General features: G+C 39.1%; 1 protein-coding gene across 1 annotated transcript in view; it reads right to left on the reverse strand.

Moving 5' to 3' along the window:
• PTPRZ1 (protein tyrosine phosphatase receptor type Z1) overlaps positions 1-22,246 on the reverse strand; it is a 104,341-nt gene that overhangs the window by 43,389 nt on the left and 38,706 nt on the right. The window contains exons 4-10 of the mRNA XM_086609909.1: positions 20,953-21,104; positions 18,753-18,848; positions 18,427-18,493; positions 13,580-13,737; positions 12,862-13,012; positions 5,070-5,254; positions 4,209-4,335 (exon numbers count right to left, since the gene is read on the reverse strand). Coding sequence (XP_086466035.1) covers positions 4,209-4,335; positions 5,070-5,254; positions 12,862-13,012; positions 13,580-13,737; positions 18,427-18,493; positions 18,753-18,848; positions 20,953-21,104 — 936 coding nt within the window. The remainder of the gene's footprint in view (positions 1-4,208; positions 4,336-5,069; positions 5,255-12,861; positions 13,013-13,579; positions 13,738-18,426; positions 18,494-18,752; positions 18,849-20,952; positions 21,105-22,246) is intronic.

The raw sequence follows: 22,246 nt of genomic DNA on the forward strand, positions 1-22,246 counted from the left end.
TACAAAGAAATTGCATAGTTAGACGCTCACAAAGCATTGCTGACAGCATGAGCTGCCATGCAGGAGACAGCATTTGAGAACCATATCCCAGCATGGGGGTTTTGATAAACACCAACCGAAGCCTATACAAAGGAAGCTGGGAAGAGAGATATATTCTTATTTTTCAATTCCTGTTCCAGCAGAAGCATGTAAGTAACACTGGTATCAACTACACAACAAACTACTGTAGAATTTTCACAGCTATACAGATGTTACTGAGAGTCAAAGCACACATTTAGATAGTTATTCAAAATCCAATTCTAATAGAAAATGATAAATCAGTAAATAAAGGTTGGACTTTTATCAAAGCTGACTAAAACGCTACGTACATGATTCCTTTCATTTTCAATGGAGGTTGTGTAGCCACATCATGTAGGGTATCCAGTGACTTCCACTAAATGGAAACTAACTGGAAACAACTCTCACGTGCACACACGGGTATATCACAAGACGAAAGGCTGCCACTGTGAACATTTTAGGAAAAGCTCAAAGAGCAGAGGTCTCAACTACGATCATTTGCCCAATGTCGTATCAGAGCTCCTGAGGCTTCCACAAACCGAAGCAGAGAGCACGGCCCGAAAGAGGTCCTTCCTCTTACGAAGCAGTGCCGAGAATGAGAGGGTTTAAACCTGGTCTGTGGACCACCTGGAGCCTGCAGAGCCCTCACTAAGCACATATGGCAGGTACTCAAACAGGGTGGGGAGAAGACATGAGAAACGCTCAGCATCTCAAAGGGAAAAGGCTAAAACAATGGTCATTAGATTTTTGAACACCAGGTTTGTTTTGCAAAGTGTACTGAAACTTTTATCTTTAAAAGTGGCCACTCCAAGGTCAGAATTCTTCCTGGAAAAGGCCCATCTAATGCTTCCGCATGACTCATGCCTCACTTTAGCTCTTAACATGAAGATTAACTGATCTGGAGGTGACTGCAGTGAATTTCATCTTAATTAAATTGGCTTACTCAGAGAAATTCTTGAAAATGAAAGTTTTAGCTTATGCTTTATGTGAGTCAATTTTATTTCATGTCTTCACGGTGAAGATAACTTTTCTTTCATAAATTCACAAGCAGGAACTCCAAGAAATCCCCTTTTGCCTCAAGATCTATAAAGCAGATCACAAAACCAATTTGATGTTATAGATGTAACCAGCAAGTTGCTCTGAACACATCTTTCTCATTAGATATCTACATTCTCATATCTCTGTTGTTTAATATTTGCAATATTAAAATATTAAGTGTGTAAATATTTGCAATATTTGCCACAGTTAATTCAGATGTAAATAATTAGTAAAAGTAAGTATGCAAATAAACATTAATATTAGAAATGAATGGAAGTTTTTTTCATATTTTAAAATCATAACAAGGGTTGAGACAGCATCTATAAAACTTACTTATAGAGCAATGTACACCCACACTAATCATATTAGTGAGGGATTTTTCCCTGAATTTTCCTCATCTAATGCTTTGAGATGTACTCCTGTGGAAGCGTCAAAATAAAAGAACACAAAGTACATTTAATAACTTTGTGTGAGTTTCAGATAGGAAGCATTCCAAAGAAGCAACTTTTCTGAAACACACAAAATAGTAATTTCAGTCTTTAATTTTTATTTATAAACTTCTCCCTCTTTTATTTAAAAAAAAAAAAAAAAAAAATATCATTGAAACACTTCATTTGACCTGAAGTAATCTTCCTCAACTTTGAAGCTTTTGAAAAACTAAAGGAAAAACCTTAGGTGGACCTGAAACTATTATAAATTTTCAGAACTGCCTGAAATTTGAGAGAAATATCATGTGTTTATAAAGGTCTGATATGCAGATTATTTAACTCTTCTTTTTATAATGCTTTATTTAAAACCAAGAAGACTCAGGATAAGAATATACTTATATACACTAATTTGCCTTAATGCAACATTAAGGAGACATATTTAGATGTTCGAATCACAGAAAACACAAAAATATCATTTTCAGAGTTATGCTACCCTGTTCATATTTTATATAGGCACATCTTTACATTATTATGCCTCCTAGGTATCCTTGCCTCCTAGGTATGATATTTTCTCATTTCTTTAATGAAATTACTGGTGTGTCTGTGTAAAAAGGCAGGAGAATATCAAATCTTCACTCAGAACTGCTAAATGTAACATTTATTGCACCAAATTCTCTTGTCTGAGAATACAAATCTCAGAGAAATTTCTGCTGATATACTGGAAGGTGAAATGAGTTTTCCCGTATGTATTTCCAAAGCAAGGCCCTCAATCTTCCTTCTACTGAAAGGAACGCAAAACCAGTGCTGACTTCAGCAGAAGTACGGCAGGGATGCCATGCTCAAGCTGTGCCTACACCGCGGGGCAGCTGCAGACAGTCAAAGGCCAGATGCCAGACTGCCATTGTCCTCTCGCTGAGTGTGTTCCCCAGCAGCATTTGCTCACAATCCAGGAGTGGTGGCTCGGTGGTCACCCTGCCCCGGTGTTCCTGTCTCCCTCCCGCCTCTACATCCCTCTTTCCTTCCAAAGGGAGTCAGGGCACAAAGCAGGGTGGTATGCAACTCATCCTTACAGCAGCGATACAACAGTAGTAGTAGGGCGTTTTGTTCTGCACTGATTTGATTTGTTGAACTACTGTTTAATAATGGCAACGCTATGCTGCTTATTTATCATTCCATGTAGAAATGGAATTCCTGGAAGTGTTCAAGGCCAGGCTGGATGAGGCTTTGAGCAACCTAGTGTAGTGGAGGGTGTCCCTGCCCATGGCAGGGGGGTTGGAACTAGATGATCTTTGAGGTCCCTTCCAACCCTAACCATTCTATGATTCTACGATTCTACAAAATGGATGTGGGGTTATGCAGATGAACGCTCATCTGAGAAAATTCTTCAAACACAAAAGCAGCAAATTCTGGAAAGGAAGTGGAGGAACATAGTACCTAGGAGGTAGATAAAGGATAAAGAGTGAAATTAAATGTCAGGTGGAATGTCAGAACTTTGTTGTGGACTTCTTAGAAAAATGAAGAGAAATAGGGAAATTCTGGTAGATATTAGCATAAGACTCCAAAAATACACCCTTCTAAACACATTGTGTTGTACAGACAAGTTAAATGTTTGTTGAAAATTTATATGTACTATACCTGAACCTGCGTTCACCTCCTTCAGACAAAACCACACTATTATAAACTTATTACCATTATTAGTTCATAATTCATGCTGTAGAGATTGTTGAGAATCATATTCTTTCTTGCTGTAAAGGAATGTGGTTCCCTTGAAATGAAAAACTGACGCGTTTTCCCAAGTACATCATAACACTGCAAAGGATTTCGCTGCAGCTAAACAGACTTAATGAACTGTAAAACTGAATTTAGAGAATCCATAAATAAACAACAAGAATCCAAGGCTTTAGATAATAAATGGTTGTTGCATGATCAGAAAGTCTTTGATTTTTTCCTATGATTAATTACAAGGTTCTTAATTAAAAACACGGCTTTCACTCACTTGCATAAGAACTGGGTCTGATGCTAAAACTTCCACAGAATTTAAGGAATAATTAAGGACAAGTTCAAGCTTCATGCTATAGTTTCAAATTATTTCATTTTTACCAGCAGGCAGAAGAAGTAAATCTGGCTGTGAAATCGGTAAGATTTGTTTGTTAGGCCTTTTGATCTTTTGCGAGGCAGCATTAAGAAGCAAGGGAATTCCATCACCGCAAGTTCTTTGAAATCAAACTCCAAGTAATCATGAAAAATCAAATTTCAAAATCAATCGGTACAGACTTATAAGTCATATTTTGGGTTTGTATTACTTGTTTCCTTAATACTTTGGCCGTGCGGATTAATTTTGGGAGAGTGCTTGAACCATAGAGAAATAATACCAAACATGGTTTTATTTCCCTACATTGTATTGCTAAAAGATACACTTGTGAGATTTGAAATCAGGTAGGTGTTTTTCAGAATATTCTTAGAGTTAAAAAAAAATAACATGCAATCCTTCACAGGCAATGTTTATAAGGAATGGAGAATTACATCATGTGGCAAAGAACATGCTGAAGGTTAACTGCAGCGATTTTGAAATTTCATTTTAGCATATTTTGATAGTCGTGCATTTTAACTGGTTTGCAAACAAACTACTTCTTAAAATATAGATTTTTAGCTAAAAGTGATCACTAAGCTCAAAAGACCACTTACCTGGGTCCTCTAGAGGCATATCAACAATGACTTGGTCACTGTATTTTCCATATAGACCATTAGAGCAAACAGCAACTATCTGAAGAACATAACTTGTATTGGGCAGCAGATTATTTAGAATAGCCCCCTAAAAGAAAAACCATGTTTAATCATTTACTTGCAAAAAAAATCAAATATTTGTTAATTTTTCATTACATATTTTTCATATGAACCATAAAGCACCTTTCCTCTAGGACTCTAATGTATGCTTTTTATAGTTTATTGTCACAAATGTTTTTCAGCCAATTTTTTAAAAAATCTTGTAAATTTTTACATGGAGGACATCAAACTAAATAATTATTTAATGCTGAACACTAGTTTAGGTAGTATTATCTCTGATAAGTTATGAGTATTTAAAGAGAGTTAGAGGAACCGTTCACATTAGTAAAATACCATGAAGCTGTAATCAGTAACTTAATATTTATAGCAGTATGATTATATTTAATCTTATTAGTTGCTTGTGTAGGTCATTCTTTGTACATCAGTGAGCAAGAAGTATAGATCACTATTAATTGACTAAGGGTTTTATGGGTAAGGAGCTCTTAGATTGACATGGTCATGAACTTTTGGGGATAGTATAAGCAAATCAGAACATCAATCTGCGAAAGCTTTCTCTCTTCTGGGCAAGAGAGGTTTGTTGGTTTTTTTTCAATTGTCTTAGTGGCTTCACAGTCAAAAAATGAAGTACAGCTTCTGTGAGCTGCAGCCAAAGAAGTAATTTCTTTATTCAATCAGCTCCCAGCTGTTTAATCCCTTAAGATAATTAACAGTGAGTCTTCTGCCATCACCCCTTTGTATGAAACTTGAAGAGTTTACAGTTACCAAGTCCTGATACCCATCTGTCAGAAACTCATGCTTAGTCTGGTCTTCTCCATCCAACTGTTGATAAAAGACAGCAAATCTCTCAATTGTGGTGTCGTATACAACCCGAGGTCTTTCCCATGTAACAAGAAGACTAGTATAATTTTTTGGATCAGACTGAACATTTTCAGGTTCTGAGCTGCAAACTGAAAGAAAGAAAAGATGAAAGAATATGATATTTATTAAATGGTACAAATGACTCTACTAAGATCTTGAGCCACCTCCTGAGAAAATTAATGCAAGTCTTTCATGTGCCTCGTTTTTAGCTTTCCACTAAAATATGTGAGATGCCACGCACTATAAACAAAACCAGTATTTTAACACTAGATTTTCAAAAGCAAGTTAATTTGAGGACTGAGCTCCCTTTTCTCCCCTTTCTATACCATGTTTTGTTAAATATTAATATCCAATTCTCAAGAAATAAAATATGAAACACAAAACATAAAGACATATATATGTTCTGGGGATGAAAAATCTCTGTTAGTCATGTTGGGCTTCTCATCAATCAACACTCCCAAGTCCTTCTCCTCAGGGCTGCTCTCAATCCATTCTCCACCCAGCCTGTATTTCTGCTTGGGATTGCCCTGACCCATGTGCAGGACCTTGCACTTGGCCTTGCTGAACTTCATGAGGTTTGCATGGGCCCGTCTCTCAAGCCTGTCAAGGTCCCTCTGGATGGTATCTGTTCCCTCCAGCGTGTTGACCACACCACACAGCTTGGTGTTGTCACCAAACTTGCTGAAGGTAAACTTGCTGAAGTGATCCCACTGTCCATGTTGCCAACAAAGACATTAAACAGTGCCGGTCCTTATAACGACCCCTGAGAAACACCACTCGTCACTGGTCTCCTCTTGGACATCGAGCTGTTGACTACAACTCTTTTGAGTGCAACCATCCAGCCAATTCCTTATTCATCGAGTGGTCCATCCGTCAAATCCATGTCTCAACAATTTAGACACAAGGATGTCATGCAGGATAGTGTCAAATGCTTTGGACAAGTCCAGGTAAACTATGCTAGTTGCTTCTCCCTTATCCACCAATGCTGTAATGCTGTCATAGAAGGCCACCAAATTTGTTCGGCATGATTTGCCCTTAGTGAACCCATGTTGTCTGTCACCAATCACCTCCTTATTTTCCATGTGCCTCAGCATAGTTTCCAGGAGGATCTGCTCCACGATCTTGCCAGGCATAGAGGTTAGACTGTCTGGACTAAAAACCTTTTTCCCTTTCTAAAAATGAGGGCTATGTTTCCTCTTTTCCAGTCAGTGGGAACTTCACCAGACTGTTACGCCTTCTCAAAAACGTTATTATATATTTTAAGGCACCATCTAAACATCTGCTGAAGAAGTCTGATCAGACTGTTGCAGTCCTGGGCCTGGCTTCTGCACACCACCTTTGTGAGCCTGGAACCTGCACTCCAGAAGATGCCTGGTCAGGCAACTGCTCTTGCATGTCTTCCAGCTTTTCCCCTCCAACACTCTCTTTATCTTATTCAAGTAAGCTGAACATTTTGATACTTTTCTAGACATACAGATGTACTGATTATCAGTGTGCTAGAAATTTACTGAGACTTTGACACTTGTTTTTTAAATTGTCCAAGAACCTGTGTGTGGCTTAAAAATAGAACATAAGGTCGAAAGTAGATTATCCTGTATGAAAAAATTACCTTAGCAGAAATATAAATTATTTAGCTGAAGCTCACTGAAAAAGTTGTGATACACAAAAAAAATAAAGCAACATCATATACAGTCGCATCATTTATGGCTGGTTTGGATTTGGTCTGAGACCCCATTCGCCTTCCTTGCTCTCATCATCCCTTCTGTTGGTGGGGAAACCATGTCTTCAGCACTGAAGAATGGAGATGACTGTGAAAAGTGTTCACTAACTTTTAGTTCCCAACTGGAGAGTACAGCAACTAGATTGTTCTAATGCCTCAGAACAAGGGCCAGGGGTCCCTGATATTTCCTGTTATATATCTCTTTGAAACTGAATGGTTTTTGAACCTGAATGGTTTTTGAGCTTTGGTTGATATATTCAGAGTGGCTCTCTGCTCCTGCCCTAGCTTTTTGGAAGTTTCTTCCTCATGTACTGAGTTACCTTTCATAGTTACTGAAAAGGCATATTAGTCTATTGCTTCGTTTATTATCTCATTTCTATTGTTTTACTTAAACCATTAGACTTGTCAAAATCACTGATCAGAGTATATGAAGTTTACTTTGAATATTTCAACAATTTAATCTTACATATTAAAATGAGTAAATACCTATATTTTTATTACAAAACTTTTAGCTTGACTTTTGCACTAGTAATTACATAATCATTCCGTACTTAGAACAAATGAGGAAACACATTTTTCAAATCTCAGAATCTGTTTAAAAAAAACTTTGAGTATCTAACAAAAGCAAGCAAAATAAAACATCTAGCTAATTGAGAAAATAAGTGAGCATTCTTCGGACCTCTCTTAAAAGAAGCAAAGATCACGATACTTCAACGCTTTTGGCGCGCAATACCGCACTTTGAAAGAACGGAAAAAATTCTTTCCATTAACTTTGCAATTTACCGTTTGACCACAGGAGGGCACTCAAACTCCTAAAAAAAAAAATTTTAAAAAAAATTCTTCCCTTCTGTACATAGATGGGCAGTTTTGAGCGGTTCTGATCTGAGCTAGTCAACGGAAAACAAGCAGTCATTTTTTTCTTTTTTTTTTGTGTGTGTGTATGTGAGCTAATGGCAGAGGCAGTGTTAGTCTGTGTAATTTAGTTGAATTCTGTAGCTTGTCAGCCTTTGAATCTACTGTACTATGTATCTGACACGCCATTTTATTCATTACACTGAACCCCTTTAATTGAGGTAAAAGAAGTGCGAATTAAAAAAAAAAAACCCTCTCGTACGTTCCATTCCATTACTGAAACTTGCCATTCCACCCACTTCCACCAGATGGCAAAAGGAAATCATTAGACAGCAAAGACGACTTTCAATTCTGAGCATTAAGGCAGGTGACAAACTGATTTCATATTTTAATGACTCAAAACGCTTTTCAGCTATTAAATTTCGAAGGTCTTTAAAATAACTTTCCAAACGTTTTTTCATAGTATAAGTACCAAGCTTCTCCCTGTTCCAAACTTTTCTTAACTGTCTTTTTTCCTCCTTTCCTCTTTTTCATCCATGAGTGGATTTGGTTCTGAAATCTCTGACTGTATCCAGGCTAACTGAGCAGTATCATAAAATTTTTAAAGGCAAAAGATTGGTGTCTCCAATATTATTTCTTTCAGTTTCACTCTTGTTTTCTTTTCCAGAGGGTTCTTCCAACTATTTTTTTTCCAATAAAAAGTTATCTTCCCTTTTGTTCTCCTCTTTTTGATCGTTGCTCCTGTTCATCTCAGCAGTGACCAACAGTATCGCTACATGACAGTCATCTATGTATTATTTCACCTCCATTCCTTCCCAAGCTGTTATTTCTTGCCCTTCTTCCGATTCCTCTTCATCAGTCATCCTGCCTGTGCTGTTTCCTTTCCTGCCAGTCTCAGCAACACAGAGGTACTTTGCTCCTGCCTTTTCCCATTTTCCATCTCCAGAGACTGAGGAAAGCAAGGAGATCATGTAACAACTTACCTAATTAAAGACTTCTGCTCTGATACCTACTTTTAGAAAAATCTGGGCAAAGAGACTGCAAGAAAGTGAGTTCTCGAGTATGTTACTAGTCTGAAGTCACAGATATTCAACTGGATTACAAGTCTCAAGCAGCAAAACACTATTCACAGGAAGTCAGAGATCTATTCAAGCCCTGCTGGGCTTGAATTCAGGTCTCTGCTTTCTCCAGGTGAGTATTTAGATGCTGGTTTTGCCTATGATAATGCACCTATCTTTGCTTATTCTTCTGTGGAATAAATGCTACCCATATAACTTTGAAATTTTTAATCTAAACTGAATTGCATTATCAGGGAGCACCAAGGTACATTAGCTAAATCATTGTCAGAAACTACTTGGGCTGTGTTTTTGATAAAAAGACCTTCATAAACTTCCCAAATTTGACTTAGTTTGAGATATATATATATATATAAAATTTATGCTTGGATTTAAGCATCTCTGAGCTTGACACAGTTGGAATAAAACTAGATGTAGTTCTGAGGCAGCACTGGATAACTCAGGGAATTTTTTTCCGCATTTGTTGTTTTCTTCTACTTTTAGTTGAATCTGGGTTTGAGTTTTTTATCTTTTAAATTGGATTTTCAGTTGTGGAAGAAATGAAATCATTTCATTTAGATTAAGACATTCAAGAGCTTTTCAGCTCCCTGTCATAGTGTGTGGCAAAAAGTAGTTCTTCAATATTCGCAGGTTCTCAGGTTTATAGGAATAAACAATGATTTCTGTTATAAATGGATTTTCATGCCAGCTGAGGTTGGTGAAGATAAAACATTACAATTTCAAAAAGCTTTTTGAGTTGAATTCTCAAATATGGCTATAAGGATTAGCTATTTTAATCTTCTTCTTAAATAGATACATATATATATATGTACACATACGTATCACATAGAAAAATCACATGTATCACTAGGCAGGCTTGGGGAATGAAGTACTTATCTTCTATGTTCTCAGTAGGGCAGTGCTTGTACATCAAGAACATTGAGGTTGTCACTGTGTGAAAATTTCTGATGGTATATTGCTGAAATTAGTTTATATTTGAATAGAAAGATTCTATTAGCCCTTCTAAGGAAACTGAGCTCTATTTAAGAAATGTCTTATATCAATAACAGCAATAAATCAAGCACTTAATCCTACTGCTTAATAAGAGCCTACACTGCATCCAACAGGGGAAAAATTTGGATTCTAGGTTTCACAACACAAAATAACTTTTCAGTTATCTACTTGAGTAAGACCCACTCTTGTAATTTCTCCTGCATCACCTAAAGGGATTTCAAAGATTATTCTTTCTCAGTTTACTACAAGAACTTTGCAATATTAAATATGAAATACATAAGCCTATTTACTCCTGAGGACTTAGGCATTCAAGTTGCAGTTTTTACATCTCAAAATTTAAGAGCTTTTTATTTACCTTCTCTTAAAAGGGATGTGAAAATTAAATGTTTCTCTAATGTTCTACAGTAAACAAATCCTATCATTGCATTTGTGTGCATATATATACATCTCGGCTATGAAGACAGGCTGAGAGAGTTGAGGCTGTTCAGCCTGGAGAAGAGAATCTCCAGGCTGAACAGCCTCAACTCTCTCAGCCTGTGATCTTATAGCAGCCTTCCAGTACTTAAAGGGGGCCTACAAGAAAGCTGGAGAGGGACTTTTTACAAGGGCATGTAGTGATTGGACAAGGGGCAATGGATTTAAACTGAAAGAGGGGAGATTTAGATTAGATATAAGGAAGAAATTTTTCACATTGAGGGTGGTGAGGCACTGGAACAGGTTGCCTACAGGAAGTTGTGGATGCCCCATCCCTGGAAGTGTTCAAGGCCAGGTTGGACGAGGCTTTGGGCAACCTGCTGTAGTGGAGGGTTTCCCTACCCATGGCAGGGGGGTTGGAACTAGATGATCTTTGAGGTCCCTTCCTAACCTAACCATTCTATGATTCTATGATTCTATCTGTGTGTACACAGATATGTACACGTATGTGTATGTGATGCTGTTGCATTTACATAGTGCACATAAATATCAACAGAAATGTGAATTAAATATAGAGGAAGACTTCAAATTTTAAGCCTCCTTGAAATTTCTGTCCCTCCTTGTTTACGGCTAAATCAGAATTTTTAACCTACAATTTGTTACTTGACATACCTAGTTTGGAATAAATACTGCATGCCTTCGCCGCCACAGTAATGTGAGTGCAGGACACTTTTGTCTTAAACTCAGTACATTGAAATCCATTTGTTCGGTGTTATACAAGTCTACATAAACAGAAATTTTGGATGCTCTGTATAACATATTTTATCATTACATGAAGCAGAAGGACCTTCTAATTTTAAATGGTGTAACTCAATGCAGAAAAGAATCCTAGTATCTTTAGGCTGGACAATCTTTCTTTATCTGTATGGATACCAAACTCACAGATAAGACAGAAAATTCAAAGAATCTCTCTGATACAGTGCAGAAATGGGACTGGTTGGAAGCAACCTCCCATGCAGTTCTAATGCACACACTGGTTTGTGACAGCATGTGGAAAGCTCCTTCAGGTGTCAGCACATGGAGTGGACAGAAGGAAGCTGGGGCCTGCCTTAAACAGTATTATCCAGCTTTTCTTCTTGTCAGTCTCTATGGAAATCTAGATTAGGATGGCACAGCTGATAGTAGCCTCGTTCTATTGCGATGACTGAGCTGAAGGGTCAAGGCCAAGGTCATGGCTGTAGTGCAACCATCAGGGAGGCAACTGGATTGCAGGTGGAAGAAGTCCCAGTGTCTGTCTTCAAAGGTCCTTTGCCTAAAACATTTCTTCAGGGTAGATGACTCCTATTTATAAAGGACTGAGAAGATTAATTTCCTTCTAACAACATGGACATAAGAAAAGATGGTCTTTATTACAGTGACTTGTCTCCAAGAGACCTTCATTAAATGGAGAGATTTGGGGAAGGATGAGCTTTCTTTAAATTATGCCAAATCAACAGTGTCCATTTGTAAGCCTATTTGGAAAGAGATTTATTTAATTGTGATAATGTGCTTGGTTGCTGCAGCTCAGTTCCATACTCCCTCTCCAAGTGTTACTTAGTACCTGAACAAAAAAAAGGTGTCAGAACAGATATTTCATGGCTTAGACAATGCAAAAAAATTCATATTCTGAGCACACAACTGAGGAGTTCATGACAAGCGGAGGTCAAAACAGAAATGTGACTCACTGGTTACAGAAGAGAGGCAGTAAAGCTATCCAGTGCGGCCCTGTGGTGTACTTGTGCAGGGGACCCACCCCTTCAGCAGCTCTAAATGATGAACATTCCTTAGCTTGCACGCAACTTTCATACACAGGATCCTTCCAGCATGAAAAAAAAATCCACCCAATCAAGGTGAATTAAAATGAAACCACGCTTCTTTCTAATCTGGAGAACACCTGTACCGCATGCTACAGTCATCTCGCTACATCTAATTAAGCACAGTTCAGTGCTGAGTTTAAGAATCTACAGGTATCTCCACCTAAGTAGCAACATAATGCCCCAAAATTAGACGTTTACTATTTATTCTTCTGTGCTTGTGAGTGCAGAAATCGAGTTCCTTATTTAGTGCTAGATCTTATTTCCCACTACATAATGTACTGTTTTGGTCATATAACCTTCAGAAACTTCCCTGAGGTTTTAGGTAAGACAAAACAGAATCTTGCTTCTGGGATTCTCTCCATCTATCACTTTCTCAGTAGACTACGTGAAATAAATTTGGTGATCTCACTTCGGCCTCTGTTGGAAAAGCATCCACATTACACAACAAAGAATGAAACAGGTTTGTAAAACAAAATCCTCTTGCAGCCCCTGAAAAAACAGCTTTGTTTAAGTCTGAAATAGTGAAAGGGCAGTGCGAGAAAGCTTGAACTGTCATGATCTTCACTGAACGTTTGGTCAAGACAAGCATTTAATTTTCCACTCCATTTAATCTGACATCTTTTGTGATTATGCTAGTTTTTTCCTCTGAGTGATAAATTTATGAGTAATAATACAGTGTGCTACCTTCTACACAATTTAAAATGAGTATCTTCATACTAGGATGAATCTTTTACTGAAAATTGTCTTTCAACTTGTGAAGAGAGGAATGACTATTCAGTAAATACCTGCTTCATGAATTTCTTCTTGTCCAGTGTAAGAGGAAAACACTTGCCCGAAGAACTTATATTGCTGCTCTCGAAAGTTGTTTTGCAAGTAGTCCATCAGCATAACATAGCCAGACTGCTGCATTGTAAGGACTTCACAGAATACAGCTAACTAGAAGAGGGGAGAAAAAAAAAAGTCAGAAGTCATAACAAATTAATGAGGTTCTGTTGACAAGCAAAAACCCTGGGGATAAGGTGTTGGGTAAAGTCTCCCAGTTGGGTTCTCCTGGGTGGCACTGAACTTCTGTTCCTCTGTACTAGCAGTGCATCTAATGGTTTACTCCACCTATATTTCCTAACCACTCTGCTGTTGGAGATAAGTTCTGCCCAGTCATCAACATTTAGCTGGGGGAATATGGAAATGGTGTTTTGCACTGCTCTTTATCTGGGCTAGAAGTTCAGACAGCCTGCAGAGTTAGGAAGTGTGTTCTTACTCCCTTCTAAGGCAAGAAATGACTCAGAATATACTCCTGAACTAAAGAAAGGAAAAGATAGCACACTCAAGCAATATATATGCTTTCTAATGTAATGGCTGCATGAAAAATTTAAAACTAGATGAAAGAAAAGTCAGGCTGTTGGGCTGGCAATGAATGCCATGAGTTTTTACCATATACATGGCAACTGCTTTTCTTTGGTATTCTGTACAATTGTTTGGGTTTAATACATCAAATTAAATTACCTGGTCTTCAGAAATACTAATGGTATCTTTAAACACAATCCATTCAACCATTTCAGAGCAGGGAGGAGTTGATAAAGACCCATTGTAAGTGTAATATTTGTCTGTTGCATTTGGCAAAAGATTCAGCAAAATAAATGGTTCTAAGGCAGCCTGTTTTCCTGGGGAAAAAAAGAAAAAGTAGAATCAGAGAGTTAAAATACTGCAGAAGGAATGGATAAATAGAAACCACACTCTCCAAAAGAGTTATTATTATAGGAACATGATAATTTTGAGGATATTAAAATTTTCATCTCCAGAGAAACTGGCATACAAATAAATTGCTGAGCCTTTTCTATTTATTTTGAGTAAGTTTGTTTCAATAACAACTTTGTTTATTCGAGAAGGTGTAATGAGTTACTCCAGTAATAAATAATCAGTACATTAGTTCACAAGAATTTGTTCATCTGTAAGCTTACTCGTAAATGTCCAAGATGCCAAATCTTTGTCTCATCTGTGAACTTCAAAGAAAAAATATGTTAAATCTCTGTTCTTGATCTCATGGCATGACTTCAAACTCTCCCTTGAGAGAATCTGAATTTGGTCAAATTGTTGAGTTTCTTGTAGGATCTTAACCTCTGCAGAAAATCACTGCTTGGGGAACCATCCAAGACCTGAGAGTTGTATTTCTCATGAAGGCAGAAGCAGAATTTCTGTGGGTCAGGGGTTTTGAAAATGGTGATAATACAGTGAAAAACTGTTAACAGCTTTACACAAAGCAGAGAAGGATGCAAAGACCTTCTCCAGGAGAGTATGACCACTGTCTATTGTTCTGTGAAAATAGTATCACGTCTTTCAGGTTAGCAGTTTACCTGGTAGCTTGTCAGCTGGGAGCATGCATGAGGAATTGCTGGGAGTCTATCCACAGAAAGCTAAGTTCGTGCTGGCATGACAGTAGAGTCCAGCAATAAAAATTGGCAGAAATGGTACCAACTTCCTCAAGGCAGATAGTTTCAAGCCAGTGACAATTATCAATCTTGTGACAATTATCTGCCTTATTGTCTGGTGCATCCAAAACAATACTTGTTTTTTACACCTTGGAACAATGTAGATCCTTATATACCTTATTTCAATTCAAAGTTACTGCTTTTAATTTTCTCCCTATTGATAAGTATGCACTGATGAATATCTAATGAATTTTCAGACTATGCATTAACCTGTGGTTTTACACATATGTTACATCTTGAGCCCTGTACGGATTTCTGACCTGTCTTTGTCTTCATAATTCCTTAAAAATTTGGTGAGAGCAGCAAATTAGATTAACAGTTTACTACAAATCATTGATACTTTTCTTCTATACAGTGTCTGTTCCACTGAGTTAAGGTTTAAGAGCTGGCTCCTCTCTCTTACCCATGTGTCATGAAAGGGGGAATCATAGAATCATAGAATCATAGAATGGTTAGGGTTGGAAGAGACCTCAAGGATCATCTAGTTCCAGCCCCCCTGCCATGGGCAGGGACACCTTCCACTACACCAGGTTGCCCAAAGCCTTATCCAACCTGGCCTTGAACACTTCCAGGGATGGGGCATCTACAACTTCTCTGGGCAACCTGTTCCAGCACCTCACCACCCTCTGAGTAAAAAATTTCTTCCGTATATCCAATCTAAATCTCCCCTCTTTCAGTTTAAATCCATTGCCCCTTGTCCTATCACTACATGCCCTTGGAAAAAGTCCCTCTCCAGCTTTCCTGTAGGCCCCCTTTAGGTACTGGAAAGCTGCTATAAGGTCACCCCGGAGCCTTCTCTTCTCCAGGCTGAACAGCCCCAACTCTCTCAGCCTGTCTTCATAGCAGAGGTGCTCCAGCCCTCGGATCATCTTTGTGGCCCTCCTCTGGACCCGCTCCAGTACCTCCATGTCCTTCTTGTGCTGGGGAATCCAGAGCTGAACACAATATTCTAGGTGGGGTCTCACGAGAGCTGAGTAGAGGGGCAGAATCACTTCCCTTGACCTGCTGGCCACGCTCCTTTTGATGCAGCCCAGGATACGGTTGGCTTTCTGGGCTGCCAGTGCACATTGCCGGCTCATGTTGAGCTTCTCATCCACCAGCACTCCCAAGTCCTTTTCCTCAGGGCTGCTCTCAATCCATTCTCCACCCAGCCTGTACTTGGGATTGGGATTGCCCCAACTCACGTGCAAGACCTTGCACTTGGCCTTGTTGAACTTCATGAGGTTCACACAGGCCCATCTCTCCAGCCTGTCAAGGTCCCTCTGGATGGCATCCCTTCCCTCCAGCGTGTCCACAACACCACACAACTTGGTGTAATCTGCAAACTTGCTGAGAGTGCACTCGATCCCACTGTCCATGTCTCCAACAAAGATGTTAAATAGCCCTGGCCCCAGTACTGACCCCTAAGGAACACCACTCATCACTGGCCTCCACTTGGACATTGAACCGTTGACCACAACTCTTTGAGTGCGACCATCCAGCCAATTCCTTATCCACCGAGTGGTCCATCCATCAAGAACATTTAGCAAAGCCCATCCTTCTATTTCTCTTGTCAACATGTTAATCAACCGACAGAAGCTATCATTGCTATTTGGTACACGTCTAGTTAATGTATTCTTTCTTCAGTAAAAATGAATGGTCAGTCCATTTTATATAGATGCTCAGGGACATGAAGCTTCTCATTTATAGTAAGAATCCTGCTACACATTTTGCAACTTTGGATTTTAAAATGCCCTTTAATGTGATTGATAGCCTAGATTTTAAAATCAAACACCTACAAAGGATGATGAGAAACACAGAGTTTGTCTGGCAGGAACAAACCTCTCCTCTGCAGAGCCTGAGAACTCAGCAACCGGGATTCAAATAAGCACAATACAGATATGATTGACAAAGACAGATCATGTACATTGCAGACAAGAACAGATCATGTGCTATTCACTTTTTTTCAGGAGGAACAACTTGATTTAGTCATGACCTGAATTTTCAGAGCTTATTTGCATTTTACTCAAGAAAATTATATTCTACTCATTGTGGAAGTGCCATGTAGTGGCTGTATCTTGAATCTTGCTGCTGATAGTTTTACAGCTCCTTCCAAGGCTGTAGGACAGTATCTGACTTGATGTATTACTTGTTCTCCTTTGTGTTTCATAGAAGATGGCACACAAAGATAACAAATCTTAACTGCTTTATATCTTCCCCTCCTCTGTCTTTGTAATTTATGAAAGTTACTCTCTATTTGTTGAATGGTGTTTGCTTTCTGCAGAAAAACAATCTTGCTTTTAGCATCACACTTTTGAAAGCTTTTAAAACAGTAGACTAATAGCTTTTTACACTTTCTACCTATCAATTTTAAGGGGCTTTACAAAGCTCAAGTATCATTACATGTAGGAAAACTGAGACAAAGTCAGACATTTACTTAAGGTCATGGCCATGATGTAAGAAAAGATCTCTATTCAAGACAGTGCTCATTCATGTTTATTATTCTGCAAAGCCATCGTGAAACTGAGTTAGAAACAGAGCCCAGATCTCCTCGTGCATCACCCTTAAGTCCATATGCTCTGACACAAAGCCACAAGGAATTCTAAAACACCAAAGTGTCAACATTTGGTTTGAGTAACCAATAATTCGATTATTTCAGATTTACACAGGAGCTACTGAAAAAAGAATTAATTTCCATCAAGTCTACTGAATAGTGATATTCCTACGGTCTCACACTTGTAAGACACATCTTGGAAGGTTGCAACAGGGTTATTTGGCTTCCAACCACATATAAAAATCCAGAGATGAATGACTAAGAAAACTCACAAAATAAATCAGACATTCCTCTTGATTTAGCATTTAAAGAGCTGTAAATTTCTCATGATCGTTATATGTATTCATTCACACTTACTGCTGTTGTTACAAATATTCAGTTTTGGGCTAAACAAGGCATAGAATCATAGAATATCTCAAGTTGGAAGGGACCCACAAGGATCATCGAGTCCAACTCTCTGCTCCTCGCTTTATTACTTAAAAGTAAACCATATGGCTAAGAGCATCGTCTAGATGCTCCTTGAACTCTGACAGGCTTGGTGCCATGACTGCTTCCCTGGGGAGCCTGTTCCAGTGACTGACCACCCTCTCAGTGAAGAGCCTCTTCCTAATGTCCAATTTGAACTTCCCCTGACGCAATTTCATTCCGTTTCCTCGCGTCCTATTGCTGGTCACCAGAGAGAGAAGATCAGCACCTCCCTCTCCACTGTCCCCTTTGAGGAAGTTGTAAACTGCGATGAGGTCACCCCTCAGCCTTCTCCAAGGTGAACAAGTCAAGTGACCTCAGCTGCTCCTCATAAGTCTTGCCATTGAGATCTTCCACCATCTTGGCAACGCTCCTGTAAACACACTCTGTTTGATGTCCTTATATTGAGGCACTCAAAACTGCCATACTGGAGGTGAGGCTGCACCAGTGCAGCGTAGAGTGGGCCAATCACCTCCCTCAACCGGCTAGCTATGCTGTGCTCCATGCACCCCAGCACACAGTGCTGCCAGGGCACACTGATGACTCATATTCAACTTGCCATCAACCCAGACCTCCAAATCTGTTTCTGTGGGGCTGCTCTCCAGTCTCTTGTTCCCCAGTTTGTACATATAGCCATCATTACCCTGTCCCAGGTGCACAATCTGGCACTTGCTCATATGAGATTTCACATGGATGGCGGTTGCCCAGCTTTCTAGTCTATCCAGATGAGTTTTGTTTTTTTTTACCAAAATAGATATGGCTGAGCTCTAGAGAACCATGCTGCCCAATGTCTTTAAGGTTTCCTAATTACACTGAAATGGAATTTAGTCTCATCAGTAATCAATAAAACATGAAGGCAGACTTACCAAAACGACTAACACTATCTACTCCATTAATGATTGGATTATAATCCAGATTATCTTCTAGTCCAATCTGTTAAAAAGAAATTGCATTTTTTTAACAGTACAGGCTTCATGAAAAGAAATTATAAGTTGCAATTTGCTACCAAAATTATAGATGACTTAAAGCAGAGCAAATGTATTTTGTCCATTTGTTTTTCTGTGAGAATAAATTAGAAATATATATGCAAATTTTTAACTCAGTGATCACACATTGGAACCAGTTAAATTCAGTTTGAACATCTGCTGTGTTTCAAAGCTTGTTTAATGACACAAAGATATATTTTGTTTACCTCAAACAAAATTGATAAAGCTCTTAACTTTCCATTTCCTTTAATTGCCTCTTCGAAATTTGTAAACTGATCTGCATCATAGCAGTAGATTTGCATCTGCAAATAAAAATATATTCAAATGTTATTGTGCTGGTTTGGGCTGAGATAAAGTTAATTTTATTCATAGTAGCTAGTATGAAGCTATGTTTTGGATTTGTGATGAAAACACCATTGATAATACAGAGACGTTTTCCTTATTGCTGATCAATGCTTACACAGTCAAGACCTTCTCTGCTTCTCTCTCCACCCCACCAGCGAGTAGGCTGGGGGTGCACAAGAAGATGGGAGGAGACACAGCTGGGACAGCTGACCCCAACTGACCAAAGGGATATTCCATATCCTATGACGTGATGCTCAGCATATAAAGCTGACGGAAGAAGGAAGAGGGGGGATGTTCAGAGTGATGGCGTCTGTCTTCCCAAGTAACCGTTACATGTGACGGAGCACTGCTTTCCTGGAGATGGCTGAACACTTGCCTGCCCATCGGAAGCAGTGAATCAATTCCTTGATTTGCTGCGCTTGCATGTGAAGCTTTTCCTTTACCTATTAAACTGCCCTTATCTCAGTCCCCGAGTTTTCTCACTTTTACTTTTCCGATTCTCTCCCCTATCCCACTGGGGGGAGTGAGCAAGTAGCTGGGTGGTGCTTAGTTGCTAGCTGGGGTTAAACTATGACAGTTGTTATATATACAAAAATTTAAAATTTAATCAATGCATTCATTTGTATTCCCATTTTGAGGAAAAAATGTCCAAGCAATAAATTTAATTACAAATATATATATTTTTAATCTACCTCACATGCATTATCTGAAGATATCTTCTATATCTTCAGATATAGAAGATATAGAATGTAGATAACTGTTAGCTATCTAAAAGTGACCTCTCCTGGAAAACCACTAGGTATGCAGGAGCTATCCTTTCAAGGAGCACAATGCTCTCCAGGGATAATACAGTAAGCTGAGATAACTTGCTGATACTGAACATGTAACCTAGAGTACTCAGGTGAGATGGATCTTGAAATCAGTGGTAAAATGCGAATAATCAGGCAGGATGTCTCTACTGCATCTGCCTTGCAGTACGTGTAGAGAAGCATTGGTAATAAAAGATTAACAGGTATTTTATGCCCACATTTGACTACTATCATGGGCATTGGGCTTATTGCACCCCTTCTCTTTGTCTGGATGCAGTTGGGAAATCTCCAGTGCTGGGTCACCAATGTGAATGAGGGAGTGTCCTGCTGCTACCAGCTTTTCATGAGATGATAGCAGAAGAGAATATTTTCTTTGACACCTTGGCAGGACAGGTGGAGTGTGAGTGGGAATTTTTAAACAGCTAATTAGGTAAAGGAAATGATACTGCCTAGGGAAAGCTCCTGGCTCACAGCTCTCCAAAGAGTATAGGAGAACATCGGCTCTATTGCTTTGCTCTGACATAGAACTCCAAAGCGCTCGGAGTGAGAAGCAGCATGGTTGCCTGCCACAACTACATCTTTATAACTGGAAAATGAACACAATGCCATGTTGAGGGTTGAATGTTTAGTCTGCAGATGTCTCTGTGGATCTCAGTAAGAGCTGCTCCTCTCCTCCACCCCATCCCCATGCTGCTGCAAGCTGTTCTGCCAAATCAGCCACAGGCACACTGGCCTGGCTTCCTGTGAATGTGGCTGCACCCAGGATGTGCTCTCATATGGTGGCTCCTGGCCCACCACCACCAGCTCTCTTTCCAGCCCAGCAACATGGGCTGTGCTTTGTCTAGGTAAGGCTCAGCAGCTCCCATGGGCTCTCAGCAAAGCCCCAGCTTTGAAAAGTCCATTTACACTTTAAACGATCAACTGCTGTAGAATATGATGGGCCAAGCTCGTAGGACCTGAACTGTTAGTGGGAGCGTGAACTTTGTCAGATTAGCAGAACTGACTTCTAATGTCATCTTAGAAGATGTGTGCAAAAATGCACAGTTCAGACATTCTCAACACGCCATGGAATAACACCTTACACTGCCCTTCTAAAATGCGTCATTTAAATATTATTAATTTGGATTTAAGTGAATGATTGTATTTGCAAATAAACTTTAATCAAGAGATAAACAAAGGTATTTAGTCAACAGTATTGCTTTTTGCAGAATGTCAAATCATCAAAATCGTCAAAGTCTATTCCATACTTTACCTCAAGAGGAAATTTGTGTCCTTCTAAACTATGTTCCGATCCATCCGATGACACATTGCATTTTCCCCAGTGAAAAGTGATCTTGCTTGCTTTGAATACGGTGTCTAAGCCACCTCCACTTACATAATAATCATTTGTCAGGTTAATTTCCACTGAAAAAAGAGAGGCGGAAAAAAAGGAATGTCAATACAAAAGCCAGCCAAGGCATCTGTGACTCTCAGGTTTCAGTATTAGGTGATAAAAGGTAAACATGATACACCTTTTTCCCTGTATTTCATAAGCAATTTGACAGGAAATTGGTTAAACAAAGAAAGAAGTGTAGTAATTCACCGTTATCATGGAGAAATATGTTTCATTTCATGCTGCAATTCCTAAAATAGTCATCTAGTCAAATGCACTATTGGTCTGCTGATGTCTGAAATTAGCCACAGAACTGTGCTAAGAAGCTCAGAAAACTGGCTTAGCCACCAATCTGACCATCTAGGAAAAGAAATTCCTGAAATGCACAGCTTCCTGAAAGTAAGCGTGTTCTTAGCAAAAAGGAAAATATCCTCCCACCATTATTATCCTAATTCTAGATACAAATCATGAGGCAACACACGAAAAGAAAATTTTAGCCAGTTGCCAGGAGGACTATCCTGTCTGTGAGACCTTTCAGCTGTGGAGCAATCTCCCATGGGAGAAGGTGATGACAGGTCTTCAGCTGGACATAACTGTACACAAACTGCAGACAGGACTCAGCATTTGTATTCTGGAGGGAATGAGTAGAGTGGAATAGACTGAAGCCCCACACATGGCTTTCCCACCTCCAGCGACTGTGAATCGTTTGACCTCTTGCTAAAATAGCACTAATGGAGTTCAGTTTCATTACATTCCTTTCCTCAGGACCTTGAAGACGATTTTAACTGCAGAGATTAGCAGCTCCTTTCGTAGATGAGGAAGAGCTGACTTCACTTTTATGGACTTTAAAGAATGTTTCCTCATGGACCTCTTGAAAAGAGAAATGCACTGTTTATCTCATCTAGTAGGGAAAGTGGGAAGTAAGTCATTTGTGGAGTAGTATGTAGGAAGTACATGATGGGTGCAAGAAAAGAAATTAGGAACAATGACACCAAACCAAACCAAACCAAACCAAATAAAATAAAATAAAATAAAATGGCTGATCTAGGGGTCCCACTGGAACTGGTGGATAGTTGAAGACAGTTGTTAAGGCATTTCTTCCTCCATATCTATGCCCTAAACAAGAAACAGTACTTCCAACAAGGAGATTTTAGCTGCTGCTGTCCTGGATTTA

This window comes from Tauraco erythrolophus, chromosome 4, assembly GCF_009769465.1.
Source record: "Tauraco erythrolophus isolate bTauEry1 chromosome 4, bTauEry1.pri, whole genome shotgun sequence".
Lineage (NCBI taxonomy): Eukaryota > Metazoa > Chordata > Aves > Musophagiformes > Musophagidae > Tauraco > Tauraco erythrolophus.